Consider the following 22,624-nt stretch of genomic DNA (forward strand, 5'->3'; position numbering starts at 1 on the left):
AACCAGACAACAGTTACCAGATACCACTTTTTTTTATCAGTGTACTGTGAGTTCATCTATCACTTCCTGGAAATGGAAAGAGTTCGATAAACTGCAGTGACATGGAGTTCTGAAGGCATGGGAAAGGATAGATAAAGTCCCAATAGTTTACTAACAGCTGCCATCTGAGGTGTCTTTTAAGCAGTGTCGGTGAGATATGGGGAATGGAAGCCACAGGTAAAAAAAAAAATAAATAAATACCCAGTGGACAATTACAGATAGGGCCCAGACAGGAAACGACACAAACAAGCAAACAGAATCTTTCTTGAGACCATCTGGTGAGATTTTCTGTGCTTTCCGTTTTGCTTTCTTTTTGTCCCTTTTATTCTCTCTTCGTGTGATAGCACAGTGGTAATATGACACCGATTAAGTGTGTAGGTTTTCCTCTCATGCCCACAACCACTGTTATGTGCTATTTTTGCCATCAAGTGTTGACAGTCTTATGAAACTCATGTCGTCTTCTACTACCGTTCATCCTCACTAGGGACGCGGAGGTTGCTGGAGTCTATCGGAGCTGCCATCGGGTGAGAGGCGGGGTACATCCCGGACAGGAGACCAGTCTATCGCAGGGCTAACACATCATAAACAACCATTCACACTCACTCTCACACCTAGGGTCGATTTAGAATCGGCAAGTTATCCAACGAGCATGTCTTCGGAGGGCGGGAGGAAACCGGGGTACCCAGAGAAAACCCACACAAACACATGAAGAACATGCAAACTCCACCCAAAAAGGCCCAAATCAGTGCTAACCACAGGGCCAAAGTGCCGCCCCTACAGACTACAGACTGAGGTCATGGTCAAAAAAGTCTTCGCATCATTAGAAACAGGCATAAGATAAAGAAAAAGCATTTCATTAGTTGAATTATTACAATTAAGGCATTATTTATGATTTACCAAAGTTAAGAAGAGGTTCAAACCAAGGATCACCTTTAACTAATATCTAGTACTAGTACTAAATTGGTCATCCTTAGGCTGAGTGGGACCCAGCACAACCTTTAAAAACAGTGATTTGGATTTTCTGGACCAAGGCGCTTGCTTCTCTCTTAGCTCCACCGTCTATTCCTTCAAGCTCAAGTTAGCGAGTCACTCTGGAAACCTTCCGGCGTTATTCCCACCACCAAACAAGCCAACACCTTTGAAAAGGTTACAGATGAAGCTAAAGTTAACATTAACAAGGTAAATGTGGGAGTCCCACCATATTTCTGCATGCGAAACATTTGACAGCTCATCTAAATGTTTTGTTAAGATTCCAAACAGACACAAAAAAAAGAAGACAATTTGTCTGGAGGCTGTTCTTTTTGGTCCAGATGTGCCCTTGTCATCTGCAGTCGTGGCCACAGCATATCAAGATGGCACGTTCAACAAATGCTGACCAAAGTCACAGATGCCGCCAACAATGTCTCCGAAGGTGCTTTTATGGACTAATCCTTGAAACACCTGTGAAGGAAGGAGGCCACCTGATGACTAACAATGAAGCTCTTAACGCCCTTTCCCACCCCATAACGGTCTCCTGGACACCCTCGGCTGGCACATACCTGTGCATCCCCACTCATGTCGTCACCAGTATACATACCGATTATGAGTGCATAACCCCTACCATCTTGTGGCAATACTATGTTCTTCTGGGAAACTTTTGGGTTTGGCCTTCATTCGTATGGATACCGACCCATGTAGACCAGACCGGGCACCAACACCCCATAGCAACGACACTCCTTGATGGCAGCAGCCATCCCCCAGCAGGATACAAACACACAAAAACAACTTAGGAACAAGTCCAAAAAAAAAAAAAAAAAATTTAAAATTAAAAACAGCACAAGGTGTTGACCTGGCCTCCAAATTCACCCCAAACCGATCAAGTATGTGTGAGGTGTGCTGGAACAAGCCTGATCCACAGAGGTTCCTCCCCTCGACCCAGCAGTCTGCTGCCAGACAATATCCATAAAAAGCACCACAGTGCTAATGAATATTGAAACTGAAAGCACTGCTGATAGCAGTATTGATTGAATCTCAACAATATCCACCATTCTGTCTGCGTTGCAAAAAAATATGTATATATAAAAAAAACGACTTAAAGTTCAGGAGAAAAGATAAGTTCTCCATCCTCAAAAAGTCTGTGAACACACATACACGTTGTTTGGCTCTACGAAACAATCCCTCATGGCACAGGAAAACGGTATGTGTAAATATATCCCCGGCGTAAGTGTTTCAAAGTCCTGCATATTTTTCCGCCGCTTGGCATCATTAGAATCTGACTGAGGCGTAACAAGGTGACACATTAATATTTATTATTTGACTAAGAGGAACAAAGAGTGCTATCTGTAGGGACAAGTGTCACTATCAGCGGGGATGAGAGGCTTCCTAGATTGAGACGCCAATTTCGATTCGCAGTACAACACAACAACACACACAGACACACACACATTAACGCATTAAAACATGCCACTCAGCTGTTCCCTGGATAGCGTCACGCAGACAGAAATCATTGGAGGCGAGTGTTAATGACAGACTAATGAGTGTCATTTACCAAACTTGGGAAAATGACTTCATTTGAGTCTATCTCAGTTTAACAGCCTTTGCTTATCACCAAAATACTCATGTACACTTTTATGTGTGCGCTAGATTATTTCTGAAAAAAAAACTTCTGAAGCAAAGGCAATACATAAAATTCTGTCTAAACTCGTGTTCTTTTCTTACCATATGGTTGGTTTTCAATCTACATATTGTATGATCTGTCTAAAAGGACTTCTTTTATTTTTTTTTACATTTCTCAGTGCAGATTATTACAATACTGTATTATCAAAGTGTGAAATGTAGCTGCGTGACATCTAAACTATACCTTCTGCTCAGAATCCTGAAAGGCAATGTTGCACATCTGACGAGCCTGTCAGGGAATCACGGCTGCCAACATCTGGCTTCAGCCGCCGCGCTGACGAACGGCGGCCCACGCCGCAAGTCTTTTTTTTCTGCACACGCAGACTTTGGCACGGATGTGATGCCGTTTGTCGTTTCAGCTAAATGCTGACAGTAAACGGATGAAAAAGTTGGAGTTAATTTGTCTGTGCTTTCAGTTAAAAGGCTGCGAGCAGAAGAATATTTCTATAGTTTCCAATGTGGGATGTTGGATTGGCATGCTCAGCAGTAAGGGATCTATAAATTATAACCCGATGACACTTCCCCTTATGAAAAATTATTTAATTCATCATTTATGTAGGTTCAAATGTGCAAAATTTTGTTCTGATTCTGAAGTACATCCTAAAGCAGATGCAATTATATTTGGCCAATGAGATAATATCAAATGTCTATTAGAGAACAGCCAGTATATAGCAGTATGAAGCCTAGGATATAGCACCAGTACTATAAATCCCAGAATGCTTTGCAAGGGCATTGCCACGTCAGTCAAGACCTCCAAGTGTCCCCTACTCAGTGATGCCATTTCTATGATAATTATCGTATTTATATGATAGTTTCAGGAGTTATACGATATAAAAGGGCAAATACGCGACAGTTTGCCATTTGACTGACGCTGAATGTAACAGTTGTTTCATTCAAATGGCCAATACTCCATGTTAAACCCTTAGCTTTGATTTTAAGTGCACAGTCCTAGGCCGACATTCATAAACAGTTGTTTTAGTAGCTACAATGGTTTAGGTTAAAATACGATCATTTTAAAGCGACAGTACGATATTTCTTTTTTTTTTTTTGCCGTCGTTGGCCTGTGAAAAGGTTTCCATTAAAAATGAACAAATGAATGAAAAGGCTACATATACACAGAGACGCAAAATTTTATTTGATTAATTTAAATCAAATAACGTGTTTATAATGTTTAGCTTGGCTTGTTCCAGATTCAATGTTTAAGCAAAACTCGAGTTTGCTTCCATAAAGAAAAGTGCACTACCGGTCAAAATTTTTTTGGACACATCTTCTCATTGAAGTCAATGAGAAGGTGCATGAAAGATTTTGACTGTACAGTAATAAGAGTATATACAGTATAGTATACAGGATATACAGTACAGCATATCTGGTCAGAAAGGGGAAACATGCATGTTTGCAGTCAATATTTCGATAAATACCAGGTCCTGTGACTTTGTGCCAGTTTGACTACAATACTAGTAATACTACTAGTAAAGAAGGACCTGATTCCTCTCTCTTGTTTTGGTATTTGCTGTTCAAAATTAAATTAATACTAGGAACTAGTGACATGCAGATCGATACTGAAATATCGATACTTCTGATACCAGGTCTTTATGCTCTAAAATCGACTCTCAAATCAAAATATCGATACATTTGATACTTTAGTCATTCAAGGTAATGTAGGAAAACAGTGGAAAGTAACTAAACTACTGAGTTGTGGCAACACAATAAACCTTGTGAAACACCTCAGATTAAACTACAACACAGAATATGATGCATTTATGATGAGGAGGACAGAAGAGGAGAGAACAGAGTCAGAATTAAGATACAAGTTTTCATTTTATAACGGTTCTTAATAGGAAAACAATAATTTATTAAATGGTCTTATGTCACTTAACTCATTTCTTTCGTGTTCGAAACACGATTGTATCATTTGTATCATTGTGTCCTCTGTTTTTTCTGTTGTTGTATTAGCTCGACTGTACAGTAAATGAGGCCACTACCTCAATATACTTCACAGCTTAAAATTAATAAATAAATAAATTACTCTGATGTCTTGTATTCTTTATGAAGCTATGATTTGAAAGACACCACTTTTTTAGGTCGGAATTTTACTTGCGTCGGAAAGGAAATCGGTGGCATCGAACACCTCTACTAGTAACATTTAGTTCATTCATCCATCCTCTACAACTGCTTATCCGAGGGTCAGGGGTTGTGGAGGCTGCAGTCGATCCCAGCTGGCACTGGGCGTGTGGTGGGATGCACACACACTGGCACAAACACGGTTCACACTCACATGCACACCCATGGAACATTTGGAATCGCCAATTAACCCAACCGGGGCACCTGGAGAAAATAAATGCAGACACAGGCTCCAGATGGCCGACGGGTTCAAAGTCTTCTTGCTGCAAACAGAAGTACGACACGCGAATCAAATGAGAAATGATGCCACGCTGCTTTTTAATACCTCCTCCTTGTTATTCTGCCCTAATCAAATCAAATTAAAATAGCTCTACGCCACCGTCGTGTCCTTTGGGGGATAGAGGTAAACAGGAGAAAGTCGGAACGAACTCATAACCTGCATGGGGTCAGACCACCCGACTTCCATACATCACCATGGCGACACAGACGGCACAGAGGCAAAAGCGAGGGATGAAAGGATGAAAGGAGAAACAAAAACAAGAGAGGATACACTCACGAAAAACACAAAGGCGCCCACATACGCATCCGAACCCTACATTCAGAAACCCGCCATGCTAATTACTGAGTCTGCACGTTCTTTAAAGGCTCCCGCTCACCTTGCACGACCCCTCACCTGTTCACACACAAACACACACACGTGCGCGCCCGCTGTTGCACACCCTTGCGCTACGGGAGCCAGTGTGTTATGTCAGCACCTGCAGGCTCGGTGGGCGATGCCATGCTGACGGTAATGTGTATTGGCAGCAACCAGCGTGAAGGCAGAGCGGTGATACGTGACATCAGTGGCGTGGTGCTGTCTGGACCGGAGGGGGTCAATGCGAAGAGGACGAGACACGTAGCGGCCAGGTAAAAATTAAATTTCCGCGGTCGGATTTTGTGCGTGATTAATTCAAAGAAACTTTCTGAGCTCAGCTGGTGAACTAAATAACTGCACGTTTCAAGGCGTCAGCGCAAATGCAATTAGTTCGAGATCATCCTTGAGTCTTGCTCCGCACGTTTACTTCCAAAGTGAGATTAACGGTCACTTTTTGTGGAACCGGTAGGACTTCTATTGCCTTGACCTTCCACCACCTCCTCTTTTCTAGTTTTGGTGTTTCTTTCTTCTCATTTTCCACAAACTTAGTTTCAAATTTTGACTTTTTCTTTGTGCAACACTTTTGTTTTATTTATAGACATATGATATTTCTGCCTTTCCTGTAAATCCCTGGTGCTGCTGCTGCTATGTCACATTTGAAGTTCCCCTTTTGGGAATTGATAAAGGTACATCTTGTCTTAACTTGCATGCAGTGGCACCATATCCAAGGGACTGAAAGTTAAAAAAAAAAAAAAAAAAAAAGAGACAGAAACTTATGAAACCATCATCGTATAAAATATTATTTTGTAATATAATAATAAAATACAGTAGAAAAATAAAAGTTAGGCAGGAAAAGTTAAATATCCGCTAATCAAAAGGTAAATAATACAGAACAATTGAAACAATTGAAATTAAATTCAAATGAGCGAATGGTACATGGACCGACCCTTCAGCTGTTACAATGAGGGGGTGAGGCCCAATGTGATTTTTTTCATGGGGCCCAAAATTCCTGGTGCCGCCCTTGCTTGCGTGTACCTGTTCTCCAGTCAAACCAGTATTGTATAAAACTAGGTTATCAGGTTCTTCCACCATCCGTCAAACTTAAAGCGTTGGTTTCACTGACGGTCAAAGGACAGTGATGTTTTTATAGTCCCATTAAACGTATTTCTCACTATCGCGAACCCATTGACATGAACAATAAAATGCAGCGCAGAGGTCATTACGACCGCCATCAAAATTAATGTAACAATCGAAAGGGAAAAGGCAGCGCCATTGACTTGAAATAAATCACAGAGTGTACAAGCTACCACTTTGGGTAACTGATTCCAGATTAATTTGATATCTCTGCCTCTCTCTAGTCCACTCTTACATACGTTCCCTCCCACACACACACACACACACACACGCACACACACACACACACACACACACGCCACTAAGAACTGAATTCATTAAACTAAAAAAGTACTTTTGCTCTTGTTCCACGGCCCTCGGACGTTTCATTAGGCCATCTCGTTTGTACGTGTCATCTGCAGCGGTGGCTCTAAGTGAGAGTTAGAGATGTAAGAAAATGATTAACTACCACTCAAATGAAGGGTTGCTTCTACCCTGTGGAATGAAATGGGTTCTGCCAGAGAAATGATAACAGACTGTGCATAGCGTATGGGCTAAAGGTTTCAAGCTAACTGAAACTTTTCATGAACCAACAGAAAGATTCTGACCCCGAACACACAACGTTTAGTGACACATAACTTTGATCATTTTGCAGATTAATACGCGTTTAAGAGATGATTTGATCCTACAAGTGTCTAATCGAACCAAAATGAGCTGGAATCTGTCAGCAGAAATCAGTTCAACACATGTCCCCTCCTTCTGTGGCACACTTACATACATAAACACAAAAAAAGAGCATACGAGCATTCACAAACATATGCCTGCGCACTTAGCTGCTTCTATAATCTCCATCTAACACACGCCTTGAACAAAACCGTGAGCATAAAGAAATAGCTTTTGGCACATAATCCGGTTCAGATCATATTTTTCTGCCTCAAACACACCATGAGAGTGATTTCCTTGTGGGTGCTTAGTAGGTGGACAAACCTGCAAACCAAGAGAATTGGGTGTATAAATGAGTAAACGAGTTCATGAAACCAGGACGCTCTGGTACGGTGGCGAATTAAGCAATTTTAGCTGGTGAATGGCATCGCTAATGTTATTTCTCTTCCATTATGTGGTAACAACAGGAACAGAAGAGGGACGAATAAAGAGAACAGCAGCATTTAACGGTCCAGCAGCAGAGAGGAGGAAAATGGAAATGAAGCAGTGATTAGGGTGGGGAGAAAGAATATTCACAGGAAACAAATAATATAAAAACCGAATATGTAAAGATTCAAGGTGAGAAGGAGAGCAAAAGAAAAGAGGAAATGACAGATCCTTGTTAGGAGCCTTTCCACCTGTTTGATGGGTAGGTACAGTTATATTAGCATAATGATTAACAGCCATATTAGCATAATAATTAATACCAGTATTAGCATAAGCACCACGACTGGGAGAGGTAGGGGGGGAACCAAAGAGACAGCAAGACAATGAGAGAGGAAAAAGATGTAGAGGAACTGGAGAGGATGGGAAGAGTAATTATGAACTCCTGATGAACGTAATTCCCATCACAACTATTGACAGCTTTGGCATTGTGCATTTTAGCATGTCTTAATAAATATGCTTATTCTTCATCCACGCAGCATCTCCACTGATAAGACAGGCGCGTCGCAAAGAGGGAGACAAGCTGTCAGTTTTATTCCCATCCGGCTCCATAAGTGGAAGCACTGACCACTGCACACAAACTGGCAAACAAAGAAAACCATTTTTTCCAAACCTGTAAATTAAACATAGCCTAGCGTAACCAGTAATACGATTGTCAGGTCTGAACAGAAAGTGAAGCGAATTCAAATCATTTTAACCTAAAACTGGGTTGTCAGTGTGAGCTGGATAAGAAGGAAAATAGAAATGAAATTTACAGGATTGGAAATGGTTGATATATCTAGCAACACCATTATAAAGGGAAACTCATTTTCCAGGCCATGTCACTATTACAAAAAGGCAAGAGAAATTATTGTCACCACTTGTGACCCATAAATAGAAGATGTGAAACTAAGAAGAAGTCGTCTGACTGGTGATCCTCACATTGGTAGGATGAACACCATGCCAACACGCAGTGTGTCTATACAATCTGATTTCATCTGGCAACAATAAAAGTTGCTACCCAACAGATATGCTGTTGTAAATACGCCGATCAACCACAGCATCTGAACCACCTTTCTAATATTGTGTTGGTCTCCCTCGTTGCCTCCAAAACAGTTGTGCTTCATCAGAGAATGGACATGGACCTTCTGAGGGCATCCTGTGTCCTGTTTTTGTGTGCTGTATACCACTCGGGATATCTGTTGCCACCAAGGAGTGTCATTGCAATAGGGTGGGGGTCTCTGGTCTGATCTAGGTGGGTGGTACATGTCTAAGTAACATCGACATTAATGAACGCCGGGTCCAAAGGTCTCAATGGTCAATGTGATCTACTTCTCCTGTCAGTGGTTATAATGTTGTGTCTGATCTGTGTATGTCTCCCTTCTTATTCTGTTACAATGACTAAATAACCTTTCCAATACCTCAGTAAGGTCTTATTTTGAAAGAAACACAAAGACTATATATGTATATATATATAAACACTTGTAGACGGTTCAGTAGGACTTAAGGCCATAAGCATGCCGACTCCTCTAACTGATGGAAATTTCATTAGGGTCAATCAATATCAAATGCAGTATTTAGTTTGGGGCATCAATTGCAGTTTCCCCCTTGGGAATCGAAACAGTGCAATATTAATTGCATCATCCTTCAAACCTTCAGCAAAAAATAACATTAACTTAAGACATTAAGTGTTGCTGGTTAGGGGTAAGATGTTGAAAATGAATGATAGCAGACCAACTAACATTGCTGTGCTTCTATGTGAAATTATTTACAATAAACTGTGTGATTTGTGACTGTTTTAGTTGGTTTAAGTTGGTTCTAATGGTTGGTGAACATTTAACCAACCCTAGACAATTATACAGAGTCAGGTAGTGGGTTTCATCCTCAACATCCCAATGTGAATTAAAAAAAATATGGTTCTCCAAAGTCAAAGAAGTCAAGCCATTGGATGGAGGGCACTCAGTTCCATGGCAAAAGCTGGTCTAGTCACACATGTTAAGGTATCTGATTTATGGGCCTATGTTGAATAAAAGAAGTGGAAAAAGAAACAGCTTTTACCATCTCCAGAAGTTCCCTTGTGGTTAAACCAGTGTTGCCATCAATCTTTCAAATGAACCATCCATCCATTATCTGCAACCGTATATCATGTAGAGGGGGTTTGCGAGTGCCTGGAGACCATCCCAGCTGGCTTTGGGAAAGTGCCCAGAGTACCTCCTCATCACAGCCTTCACAAAGACACAGAGCACCTAGACAGGACCTATGGAGGCTGCAGAACATGTAAATCTTCTTGCCGCAAGGTGACAATGCGCCACAATACTGTCGTGTCCTCTTTGTTGCGCTATAGTAACACTATAATAAAGAATGACGGTATGCAAGACGACCTTGTTTCTACCTCTGATGTTACGACCATCTATGACCAAACCAAAACTGGGAGATGCATTGCCACCAAAGCATTTTTCAAATTGGATAGAATTTGTTGAGCAGGCACCTTGAACAAGCCAGTCCAGTTTAGCTGCATTATCATGCAGCTATCATTAGGCTGCATCAGGATATTTCACATCTATCCCAGAATCTGCACTGAATCTAAATAATAATGCGTGACACAGAAAAAAGGGCAAACATGAGGGGTTATTAATTACACAACCTGATGCATATGGCTACCCCTCCACCCAGACACTCATTAATTAAAATGTAATTACCTGGATGGAAGCTACACTTGGAGCTCAAATCAATTTTTAGAGGCAGAAGTCTTGTCCAAACAGCCAGTTACAGACATCAGCGGCCATTAAACTGCTGCTAATAGCCAAACCATTCAACGTGCCTGGCTATCTCATGGTTTGAAGTGAACCCCCTTCTGATCAATACAGTTAAAACCAAGGAGATGGTAGTGGACCTGCAGCCCGTAACCATCATCAGGGAGTTTGTAGAGGGGTGGTTCAGACCTATAAATACATGGGTCTACAGCTGGATCACTGAGCTGCCTCCATTTCCTCAGGATGCTGTGGTCATTTAACATCTGCCGTAAGCTGCTGGACATGTTCTACCAGGCTATCATTGCCTGTGGCCTCTTCTACGTTGTGGTGTGCTGGGGAGGCAGCACTAAGAAGGAGGACACCACACGGCTGGGTGAAATGATACAGACAGAAGAAAGGACCTTGAACACACTCTGGACCTGTCCGAAACGGACAAGTTGAGAAAATTGTTTGTCCCTCAGGACGAACTACTCTACAGCACCTCCTGTTTCTATGTGATGAAGCTTCCGGACACAGAGTTTCCACAGGATAAATAAGGAATCAATCAATCCATCCATCTTACCCACTCACTTACCTACCTACCTACCTACCTACTTACCTGCTCACCCACACAACTATCTACCTGCCTACCTACTTGTCTACAGAGGTGTGGACAGGTTTGTTGTTCTGTTTTTACAGGAACCAAATGTTAAATTCAAAAATGACCTTGTGAAAAAACAATCTCACGCCCAAACTTTATCCAGTTATATTAACATACTGAACGCAGGTGTGTGTGGAGATGTCTATGAATGAGGGAGTTTGTGTGCGTGCAATACTGCCGGTGGCACAGGGGGCCACATGTGTTAGTCCAGAGGAGATTGAAAGCGAATTGGAAACTATTAATCTGACCTTCCCTTCCTATCAGACTTGGTTTGGAGCAGAATATATATTGACTCTGCATGCTCTGTTTCTCTTGGAGCAGCTTCATTCTCTTCTCTCCATGTCTTTATCTTTCCTCGCATCTCCCACCTTCGTTTGTTTTTATTATTATTATCATTATTTTTTTCCCAATTGGCAAGTACCAGGTTTAGAGTCACATTTTACATCTCAGCTTTGGAAATGGTCTCTATTATTCCCTTTTCCGCATGCTGCTCTGATTATTCTCTCTCTGTGTGAATGAACTCAGCTGTGTGTCTGCCCGAGAGCTGGTTAACATGATATTCACAGCTCCGCACTCACAGTTCTATTCCCACTTTCAGCCCAGCATCGGTGGAATCACGCAGATGTGGATACAATGACAGTACTCCCCGGTGGAAACGGCTTTGTTGTACAAAGCAGGGATGAGAAAACCCGCCGACCATGACGCGTTTGCTTTGACGTTTCCATTTCTTTTGCAACGCTGCGGCCCATTCAGCATGGGAAATGTACACTTTAAGAAAAACAAATAGCAATTTCAGAGAATTTAAGACTGCTGACAGAAGTATGAATAAGTTACATATCGTGGAACCAGAAAACTGGTTTAAAACTGGAAAAAAAAGCCTTAACTAAAGCATGTGCTGTCAAGCTTGTGGCCCATAGGCCAAAATGAGCCCATCAGAGGGTCAAATCTGGCCCAAAGAATTAATCTGCAAAGGAGGAGTAGAAGAAGAAGAAGAAAGAAGGAAGGATGAAGGGAGGATGAGGAGAAGGGTGAGAATGAGGAACCGAAGGTGGTGAATGAGGAGGAGGAGAGAGGGGAAGATGGAAATGAAGAGGATAAAAATGAGAAGGAATGAACAAGAAGAAGAAGGAGGAGTGGGCGGAGGAGAAGCAGAACTGAAAATCAGAAAGGAAGAAGGAGAAAGACGAGCGGGAAGGTGAGAAGAATGAGAAAGAAGAAGAAAGGGAAGAGGAGGAGTGGAAGAAGAAGAAGGAGAATTGGGAATCAGAAAGGAAGAAGAAGAAAGACGAGCGGGAAGGTGAGAAGAATGACAAAGAAGAAGAAAGTGGAGGAAGATAAAAAAAAAAGGAGGAAGTGCATCTTAATTGAAATGCTTCACAATGTTCTTACTTGCACTAAACCAAAGGAAGAAACTTATTATGCCATTTTGTTACTGGCTCAGCCCCCTTGAGAGCAAATTGGGCTGAATATTGCCTCCAAAATAAAATAAGTTTGACACCTCTGGTCAAAGTTATTCCCTCACCATTGTCTCAGTACTTCAAGTCAAACTTTACCTCTCCAACCACAACAGCACTGACATAATACAGCAGGACTCAAATCAAATGAATCCCCATAGTGTGCGAGGTTTGGTAGCACTGCAGATACCACTGAAAATCTGATTGAGAAATTCTACACTGTTTGTTCGTTACTGCATTAATTATGTCTCTGTAATTTGCATTTTGTCATTTGCTAAATTAACATTGCGCTGGAAGCCTGCCACGCCCGGACGTCCCCTGCCCACAATTGTTTTGTTAGGGATAGTCTGTTTGGAGATGCTCCATCTGGATTTGCCAATGATGACAAAGATCGGTCCAGCCAATCAAAGTGTTTGGACGGGATTTATGCTGTGATAGAGGAATAGTAACACCAAGATGAAACACGTCATTGTTTCTGTACGCATTAGTTAAAATACACCCGGTGATGAAACCCAATTGACCAGAATTGACTGTTATGTTAAAAGAAGCTGCTATAAAACACATTTTTTATCACCTGTTACTTGTGAAAACATCATTAGCGAACCAGTAGTTGTGATGTAAAACAAAAGAGCTGCAGGCCTGTTTGTTGATATTCAGCAGGCTCAGCAAAACTCTGGCAACTCCTCCACATGACAGAGACATTTGAGTTCAGCGCAGAGTTAAAAATATCTTAATTATTATTCTTTTGCACAGCCTTAACAACAGTCTTTTTTGAAGGGCACAGGATACCATTATTCCCCTATTTGATAATTAGATTTTTGTAAGCAGCCCAGACGTGTTGCTCGCTTAAGCTATTCATAGCCTCGTTGTTGCAGCCACACTGATTGTGCAGCCACCTAATTGCGAGAGCTGTTGTTTCATAAATTGGCGAAGAGGCGCTATGTGAGAAGTATTCTTATGTGTAAATATAATTAATGTTCATATCAGCATACAGTACTTATGCTCAAGTGCTTGAGATAAATTATATCTCTAGGGTTGGCAAAAGACTGTTTCAAGTATATACACTTGAAATCTCCAAATCCACGGCATGAAGCGCACTCAAAAGGATGTGGATCCAAGCGATTCTGATTAGAAAAGTGGATTTATGACAGGAATGTTGACATCTGGACATATTAAAGTAAACTTATCAGATATAACTTTATGACCAGTGTGCCTGGTCTGGTCTAGGTGGGTGTATACCTACATACAATCAATGCAGAATAATATCCTCTATCCGGTACGTGATTCAACATTAACCATGACAAATATAACCTTCACTAAGGTGAATCAGTTGAAGAGAGGAGCTGATTCAACTTTGTGTTACGTTGCACTGTTTCCCCAGGCATCTCTAAAAATGTGGCTACTAGAGCTTGAATCGACTTCTGATTTTTCAACTAATATGAGGTGAAACTCAGCGTCGACCAGTCGTGACATAACACATAAAAACAAAGTAGAAAGTAATGCATACATATTGTAGCGTCTCACACAAAGGAAGCTACGGAGGCGTCTCTGAAGCTTGAATAGGGGCTACTGCCGGGCGTAGATGACATCGACACCATAAACCCAGTCAGTCTGACACTTTTAATATGCGGCTCTCACTCTTGGAACTCTCACATGGTGCGTTCACTGACATCAAGGACAAAAACAAAAGCTCTACAACCACAGCAACAATGTCAACTAATTGAACACAACAGAACTGAACATAAACACATGAGGTTATAAATACTTTGCGCCGGAGATCTATATAAATCAACACCATCAATAGCACTTAATAGTACTCCACAGTGTATTGTCAGAAAGGATAATGTGGCAGGGTTTTTTTTTTTAAAAAAGAAGGAACAAAAAGCGTTCCATCTCCAAAGCCATGTATAGCAGCTAAAGGTCTAATAACTTCGACACAGAAATTCACCAACACCTTGTTGGTGATGTCATCGCAGGGAATTTGGTGAAGTTATTCATTGACTGCTGTCAAGAACATTTGGATAGTTCCTCTGCTAACGTTACTAGGATGCCTTTCCAGATGATTGTATAATGCCGTAATACTTCTGCTGTATTTCAGGACTGACTTAAATATTCTGGATGTCACAGTAAAATATTCCCACACACTTGATGAACCTTGATGCTGCTTTGCTGCAAAGACCCACTGGGCTTAAAGCGTTATGGCACAGCAGTGAAGATGGTGCAACTCCCAGTGGCTGCACATATCGATGTACTGCAAATGGTCTTTTAAATTAGTACCAGTTAAATCACTAGTTTGTTTGTCTTTGCCTTCTCAAAGGACACATACATTTTTTTTTGGTTGAAGGCAGACAGATGAAATGAGCCTGGCAGATCTGCTTAAATGAGCAGATGAGTCTACTAGCCACGGTTATCACCAAACTAAAGTGATGGGGAAATGAAAGACAGGAGGTAATTGCAAAAATTATGTCCGACAGCGATTTGGAATAAGTGCAGAGCGACAAAAGTTTGATCTGCCTATTACTGCGGATTGCCAGAGGCGGCCGTTCTTTAATGTCGACTGCCAACTATTCGCCTCTGTGCACTGACAGCCTCCCTCTTCCTCTGCAAAATGACTTAACACAAGGAAAACTCTAAAAGATTTACTGTTCAGAAGTGAACACAAATGATTGAGGCGGAGGAGAAAGTGGAGGGAGGGGTAAGTGGGCAAGCAGCTTCCACCCAACTCCTTAAGCCATAATGACACAAATTCGCTACAGCTATAAAACTCTGATGCAGTCCATTCAGACCCATTCCTTAACCACATTCTCTCTTTCATTTTCTATTAGTTCTTCAACTTGAAACCTTGAAATGTGAGTGATAGGGATACCTTTCTTACTATAAGAACTCCCTTTTTCAAGTTCTACCTCGCTCCTTGATTTTGTTTGACTGCCCTCAAATCTTGCACACAGGTCACTGCGGTGCACTCAGCTGAGTCAATTTTTCCATTCCCATCCATATCACTGGAGCTTCACTGACCCATCTCATCCCCCCCTGTCTGACTGTTAGTGATTTGATGCTGGAGAGAGATGGGGACTTGCAAAAATTATATATATAAAAGCATGTCTGAATGGAGAAGAGCTTTAACTAGTAGCACTGTGTGTTAAAACAACCGTTTACATATTTTCAACCTTATCTCTATAAGCCGAATTATAGAGATAATTTCTGGATGAAACCGGATATAAAGGAATATCAATGGAACAACATTTTTTTTAATGTTCTGCATGTTTCTGGTGCTTAAAAATCTGTTGTTTTATGGAAAAAGTGCATGTTCATGACAAGTTCAGAGGATGTTATGGATGACAAGTCATTTTACAGTATATTGTCTGATATAGATAGACAGCCAGGGTATTTACTTTATGCAGTAGAAAGAAGCAATTCATCAGAGACAAGTCAAGGCTGCAGCTGCACCAACCTCGTAAAAATTACATAGCCGACGGGAATCATCCAGAAACAGAGACTCATGGTACATGAGCTCTAGTTTCTCTTAGATGTCAATAGAAATTGAATCATTCCACTGCTGTGAGTTTCGGCGTGGGAATTTTTTTATTGGACATCTGATATCAACCTTGTAGGAGTGTGTGTGTAGGTTTAATATATAATGTGTTAGTATTCGATTTATGTTGTTGTTTTTGTCCAGTTTTAAAAATCAATCAATAAGTGACAGTTGCCACTGTCCAACTGGCAATTTTTTTCAAAAAAAAAGGAAAATTGCTGCTTTCTTTTAAGTACTTATTAAGTAGTGGACATGCAACTAACAAACTTCAAAATGTACCATATACTGTGGTTAACTATACGTTTGATAAGATACAGTATGGGGAACATTTATATTTTAAAAACTTGTGCATAATAACTACAGCAGACTACATAACTAATACCAATCATGGGAAAAACTCTGAAAGTGACGCCCAGGCTTGAGATATCTGATTTAACAGGACTTGGTTATACATCCTCCATCCAGGCAAACAAACCACCCCATAAGAAATAATTAATGTAAAACTTTAGTCTTTCAAACTGATGATAATACATGCACTTCTCAGCTAACTGCAAATTGAAAAATACTAAACTGAACACTATAATTGTAATTACTGGGAGACAGGCACGTACTTTGTCAATATCCCTGCTAAGTACACACACACACACACACACACACACACACACACACACACAAGGACAAGGAATGAACCCGGCGCATTCGTATACACAAAGAGGACTTCACTTTCAGATCAATACACCGCACCGCTCGATGTGAACACACTATGTGAGAAAGTGGACCTGGTCAATACCAGCCCTTTCACTTTAAGGGCGTTACGTGGACACACACATTTCTGCACACGAGTACACAAGTACACGAACCCTGTATTCACTCATATTTCCCTCCCACCGAGTTGCAGTGATTGGATTGAACGCTGAGTGATGGTGAAGTAAAAATCCAGCTGCTGTGGGGAAGACAAACTGGACAAATTGTTCTCACTAAAACTAATCTCCATTAGCAGCACGACTAAGCAAAGGAGTCATAACTGCAAAAGAATTATGACAGTCCCCTTTCTTGGACCTACTCCTACCCCTACCCCATAACTGGGATGACTTAGCCTGCAAAGCAGAAGCTAAACTGGCATTGAATGCTACGGATATCACACCCCAGGTTTAATTTCTGGGCTCTTATAAGCTTGCTATATTCAGTGTTTGGCAGTGAGTGTTCTTTACAGAAGATCAGCCTGCTGTACATGCAAAGGGTTCACCTAAATACCTGTAGTTCTCTCACATAAAAGTGTGACTTTCATGCATAATTATGCAACTTTTATGATTATGCAATCATTATTTAACAATACCTGTTTTTAGTTTTTTTTTTTTTTTACTGGCTGTCTATCTAAGCATGACATAAAATCTCAGTGTAGTGGAGAGAAAATTACACGTAGTTCACTTGTGAGCTTCTCAAGGAAAAACAGGAGATGAGTGGAATACTTGTAACAGAGACATGGAAAAAGAAAGACCGAAATAGGCCAAATTCAAGACACACTATCAAAGAACAGACTCTCTTCTCAGATTCTCCTTAAGAGAAAGTTTCATTTAGGCCCAAATGAATGACACGACTACTTTGCTATGCCTTCTTTCTCTCCGTTTTGTGTTAAAGTCACGTCACACGCAGTCAGAAACTAAAATAAGAAGCCAGATCTACAAAGAGAATACTTCTGACACCACCATTTTTGTCAGTGTCACAGAAAAAAACATAATATCAGCTGTGATACTAATAAAGGTGAAAAAAAATTGCAAATGTAAATAAAAAATACTCCATTCTAAATACCGGCTGAAAACAGAGACTTTATGTCTTCCTATAAGTCTACTTTTATACCTGTTTTCCTTTACTTTTTTCCATCCTTTCATTTTTGAGAAGCAGGCCTAGAAATATTTCATGTTAAATCAATAATATCGTGTTTGTGTGCACACGAATGGATAGGTTAAATGCAAGTGAGGTAAGGCATACGGATTTCTATCTCCCCCCCACCCCGTCCCTTCTTTTTCCCCCCTCCATCTGTCTCTGCTTCACTGCTTTTTAAATAGTCAGTCATTTATCTGCGTTTCCACACTGTCATTCTCAGGTTTCACACTCGGCACTCCTACTACGGGTTTTGCGCGTGAGTCACACATCAGCAAACTGTAAGTGTTTCTCTTGAGAAGCTTGATAAGTTGCTCCACCTGGGGGGAAGCTAACACAGCGGACTGCCTGTACTGTACTTTTGCACTCCTGTTATTACCTACACAGGAACAGCTATAGTCTGAGTGTGTTTCTAACCTAATAAGTGAAGTAATATGAGCATGGAAAAGTCTGAACCATCTAAATTAAGGTCTAGCCATTCATTTTAATTACGTCAAACTTTCTTTTGGCTTGCTAGATCTAAATTACAGTCTATCTATCTGAATTAACCTAATTTAATCAATAAGTCCGTGCACGTGCACAATTTTTCAGCTATCAGGACAGAGGAGCACCTCCGTCCAGCCTGGTACTCCTGTTTGGTAAGTATAGCATGTTTCTTTGTGAGGTCTGCTGTGGAAGTACAAGTGCAAGAGTTGGCCTTGACTCTGCTCCAACATCTCATGCACGCTGCTCCACCATGGGAGGCAAGATCAATGAAATAATAACACAACCGAGCCGACTTTTCGGCCAGAGACCATTCGGCTCAGATGTGGGGCTGCTGCAAACTTATCAGTTGAGTTGAAATACCCAAAAGCCAATGTCTGTTTCAGCGCACAGCCAAATCCATCACTTATTAATGGAAAAATGCACTTTGATAGAGGTTATAGCTTTCTTAATGGCTTCATTATAGCCGTGAAATGGAAGGATGGTGAATGATCACATGGCAATGGAATATGATGAGAGAGGAGAGCGCTCCGGGAGGCACTTTCATCGTACACTGAAAAGGATATGGGCTGGAGACCATGCGGATGCACAAGCTTCGGGGACACGTTGTCTGCTTGAGGCAGAAGAAGACCACAGGTACCAGCTCGGGATAGGGCACCACTAAGACACTGGTATCACTGCTGCCATCATCGTCATCATCCTCCTCACACTCCACCTCCTCCACCTCCTTCTCCATCCGCTCCTCCTCAACTATCCCCTCCTCTTCTATTTCCATCTCTTTCGCCTCCTTTTCCACGGGACGTGGCCGGCGGTACGGAGAGGGCCCGCGGGGGGACGAGGTAGAGACGGCATCGCCACTGACGCCTCTGACTATGGCGGCCGTCACCCTGGAGATCGTCGCCGCAGTCGTCGGTGTCGCTGCTGTCGGTGTCGCAATGCCGGAGCCCTCCTCCTCCTCGCTCGTCATGGCCACCCAACGGTCTTGGATGAGAGAAACAGAAGAGACGGAGGAAGAAGAGTTTTAATTCAAACTCACGGATCACGATTAGTAGCAGTGGGCTTACATTTTCCCCGACGAATAAAAAAAAAAAAGATTATTAGAAAGTCCAACACTGAGTCATCCTATCAACATTTACAGTAGGAAGAGGTGAAATTCATGCAGAGAAAGGATGCCAACATACTTCATTTCCATGGATTAATCATTCGAAGAAACAAAACGTGGGTGTCGGTGCAAGCCGAAGGTCCTCATCAAGTGTTAAAGTGATAAACACATTTACATTCTACCTTTAGATGCATACATACTCATTTTAAAATAAAATAAAAATAAAAAATATGCAAAAACAACTGTATCTTTTCAAAACAAAACGCTGTTAAGAAGATTGTTGTCACTCCTTGGGCTGTGAGAACAAAATTACATCATTTTGTTGGGAGCTCTCGCAGCTTGTTCTCAAAATATCAACTGAGCTTTTTTCTCGTGTCATGTCCGGCAACTATTCTGTGATTGGTCAGAAACCGGAGTGGATATGGTTAATGGGGAAAAGCGGAAATGCTGATCCCTCCTGGGTAGAGATCAGCATCGGGTGGGTGGATGGTGAATGAACGCTGTAATCCAACGGGCATGGTCGTCAAAACGACTAGCTGACATCTGAAAATAATAAGAAAATTGCCTCTCATCGTGTATCTCCGGCATTGCCAGCAACGGCCCTGTAAGGACTTCCCCAGAGTTCGACACTTGACTTTCTCGTGAAGTGTCAAATACCTGGCCAGAGCAGACAACTTTCTTTCTTGTAGTCCCTAGGAGCGACAACAAACGTCTCGCTTCTTGCAGAGCACGTAACGAGCTTAAATCTCAGCATCGCAATCAAAATGTGATAGGGGATTTGTGGGACCCAAAATTCAACTCCTCCCCACTGTCAACATTTAAAATGAGAAAAAGTCTGAGACAGAAAGTTGTCTTCAAGCTCAGACCCCCAAACCGTACTGTAATTTTGTTGTATTCCCAGTGTAGTTGATGTCATTTATTGTCAGACAATGAAACAAGTGTGAAATACTGATTTAACTGTGTCTCATAAATACTACAGGGTAACAAGGATTCATCCTGAAGCCTTGTATTTGGCTATATTGACAATTTTAACTTGCGGAAAAGGTTTATGGTGGTGGAAATGTGGCTTATATCATTGTTTTTAAAGCTAATCTGTTCCCCCAGGCACAGAAACACTAAACTAATGTTTCAGGATTTCTACACTGAAAAACGGCAGAGAAAATCACTGTATAAGATTAAAAGGAGTGTCGCAATGAAGAAAAAGACTGCGTTGAATGCGGCTGTAAACAGTAAAGAGGAGTAAATGCCAGAGTGGTCCAATAAATGAAAGCAGCTTTTTTGTTTTTGTGACAATAACATTTTACAAGCCACGTCTATGTGCCTCTGTTCTGAAATATATCTGAAAGTCTGATGAGACAAAGAAAGATGAGACAGAGAAAAAAGAGCAGAGATGAGAGCGTAAGGGCGGAAAAGCTGAAGCTGAAAGGTTGGCAGGAGGAATAACTGAGTGAGGAAAGTCGGAGTGAGTAAGAAGAGTTCAGTGGTTTAGTCGGAGCCTTACAGCCGAGAGGAATCAATACTGTGCAGCTGGAGAAAGAATAGAGGGAGCAGGACTCCTGATATGACTGAGTGGCACCTGCCCATGGATTTCCAATGAGCAAGAAGAGTGTACCACTCTTGGTAAAAGCTACAGGAAGCACCAGTTCAGTCACGGACAAGAATTGCCGGAGGTCCTTAAAGTGGAACGTGTTGATCTGAGTAGAGGTTGGACGACAAAAGAGAGGCCTCACACAAAAGACTGTCCAACGCCCGCATTGCAATATGCAACTACAATCAACTCTGGCAAAGCTTGTAGGATCACCACAACAGAGAGAAGGTGGAAAGTTAATCATAGCAGAGAAGAATACGATACTGGAACAATAAAAGTCGCTGAACTGAGGAATGCCAGAATTCTGAGTTTTCAGCATCTTAAATGGGCTGATTGTCTTGTCTCTGGTAAGATGGCATAAAAAGTGTATTGAATCCCGTTGGGGAATTAAATGTTGCAACAGAGTAATAGCATCCCTGAAAGAGAAGGGAAAAGATGCACATGACGAGAATCTAAAAAGAAAAGCAATTAACATACTGTGGGAACTAAAACAAATATGTGCAAAAGAAACAGTTGTGGCAGCCATATGTTGCTGAAAATGAAAGCGAGTTAAGTGTTAATTAATATGCGACATACTGAATTTAGAGCGTAATGTATTCACAACTTCATTCATGTTGTAAGGCTTTGTTCTGTCGTCGTTCTGAAGAGATGTTTGTCTGTTAAATATGTGGAATGTGTTATCTTTGATGTCAGATTAGGTGATTTGTCAGGGTGATGCAGCATTGGAACAGGTAGCTCTTTGGGGTATGGATGGCTACCGAGTCAGGAATCAGAGTTAGACAAATAAAGAAAACACAAAACCGCCAGAGTCAATAAACCTTGAAAGTCCATCAAAAACAGGAAGCATGTTGCCCCTGATTCCCGGGATCCAAAGGACTGAGGTGCACACAGATTTTTTTTTTTTTGGCAACAATTCTATCTTTTTAAACTAGAAGTGCCCATATTTGTACTAGAATGTGGAGCTGAAGAACACCTAAGGGGGGACGTTACATAAGCTCAGTCTGAATAATGTCTGACGAAAGTCTGGCAACAGAAGTGTTGCCACATGCGAAAAGAAGAAATACTATGCTGTCACTTTAAAACTATCGTACTTTAACGCAAACTATGGTATGTACTTAATCACCTTGGAAAAAACACACCCACTAGGAGAGTGCATTTAAAGTCAAAGCTATTCTATGCACGTGGAACTGCAATAACCTGAGGAGTAAACATTTGGCCATTTGAATGAAACTGCTTTATCCGTTAGCTGCATTTTCATTCAAAAACCCAAATATCGCAATTCCCCGTCATCGGCGTCACTGGAGATGATGCAGGGGGGTCATGTGACCAGCTCATTCACAAAACACCTTTCAATGGAAACACGTACAATTTGGAATTGTGCTTTATCAAACCCTGAACCCTTAACCCTAACCCTTTCAGAAATATCGCTTTTATTTTGTGAAAAAGTGTAATACAAACACAGCCACTGTCAATGAAACGGCAAACAAACCTATATTTGCTCTTT

General features: G+C 41.4%; 1 protein-coding gene across 1 annotated transcript in view; it reads right to left on the bottom strand.

Annotated features, from left to right (window-relative positions):
• LOC125004483 (voltage-dependent T-type calcium channel subunit alpha-1I-like) overlaps window positions 1-22,624 on the bottom strand; it is a 228,039-nt gene that overhangs the window by 148,630 nt on the left and 56,785 nt on the right. The window contains exon 2 of the mRNA XM_047579108.1: window positions 18,997-19,411. Coding sequence (XP_047435064.1) covers window positions 18,997-19,397 — 401 coding nt within the window. The 5' untranslated portion in view covers window positions 19,398-19,411. The remainder of the gene's footprint in view (window positions 1-18,996; window positions 19,412-22,624) is intronic.

Source organism: Mugil cephalus, chromosome 2 (assembly GCF_022458985.1).
Source record: "Mugil cephalus isolate CIBA_MC_2020 chromosome 2, CIBA_Mcephalus_1.1, whole genome shotgun sequence".
Lineage (NCBI taxonomy): Eukaryota > Metazoa > Chordata > Actinopteri > Mugiliformes > Mugilidae > Mugil > Mugil cephalus.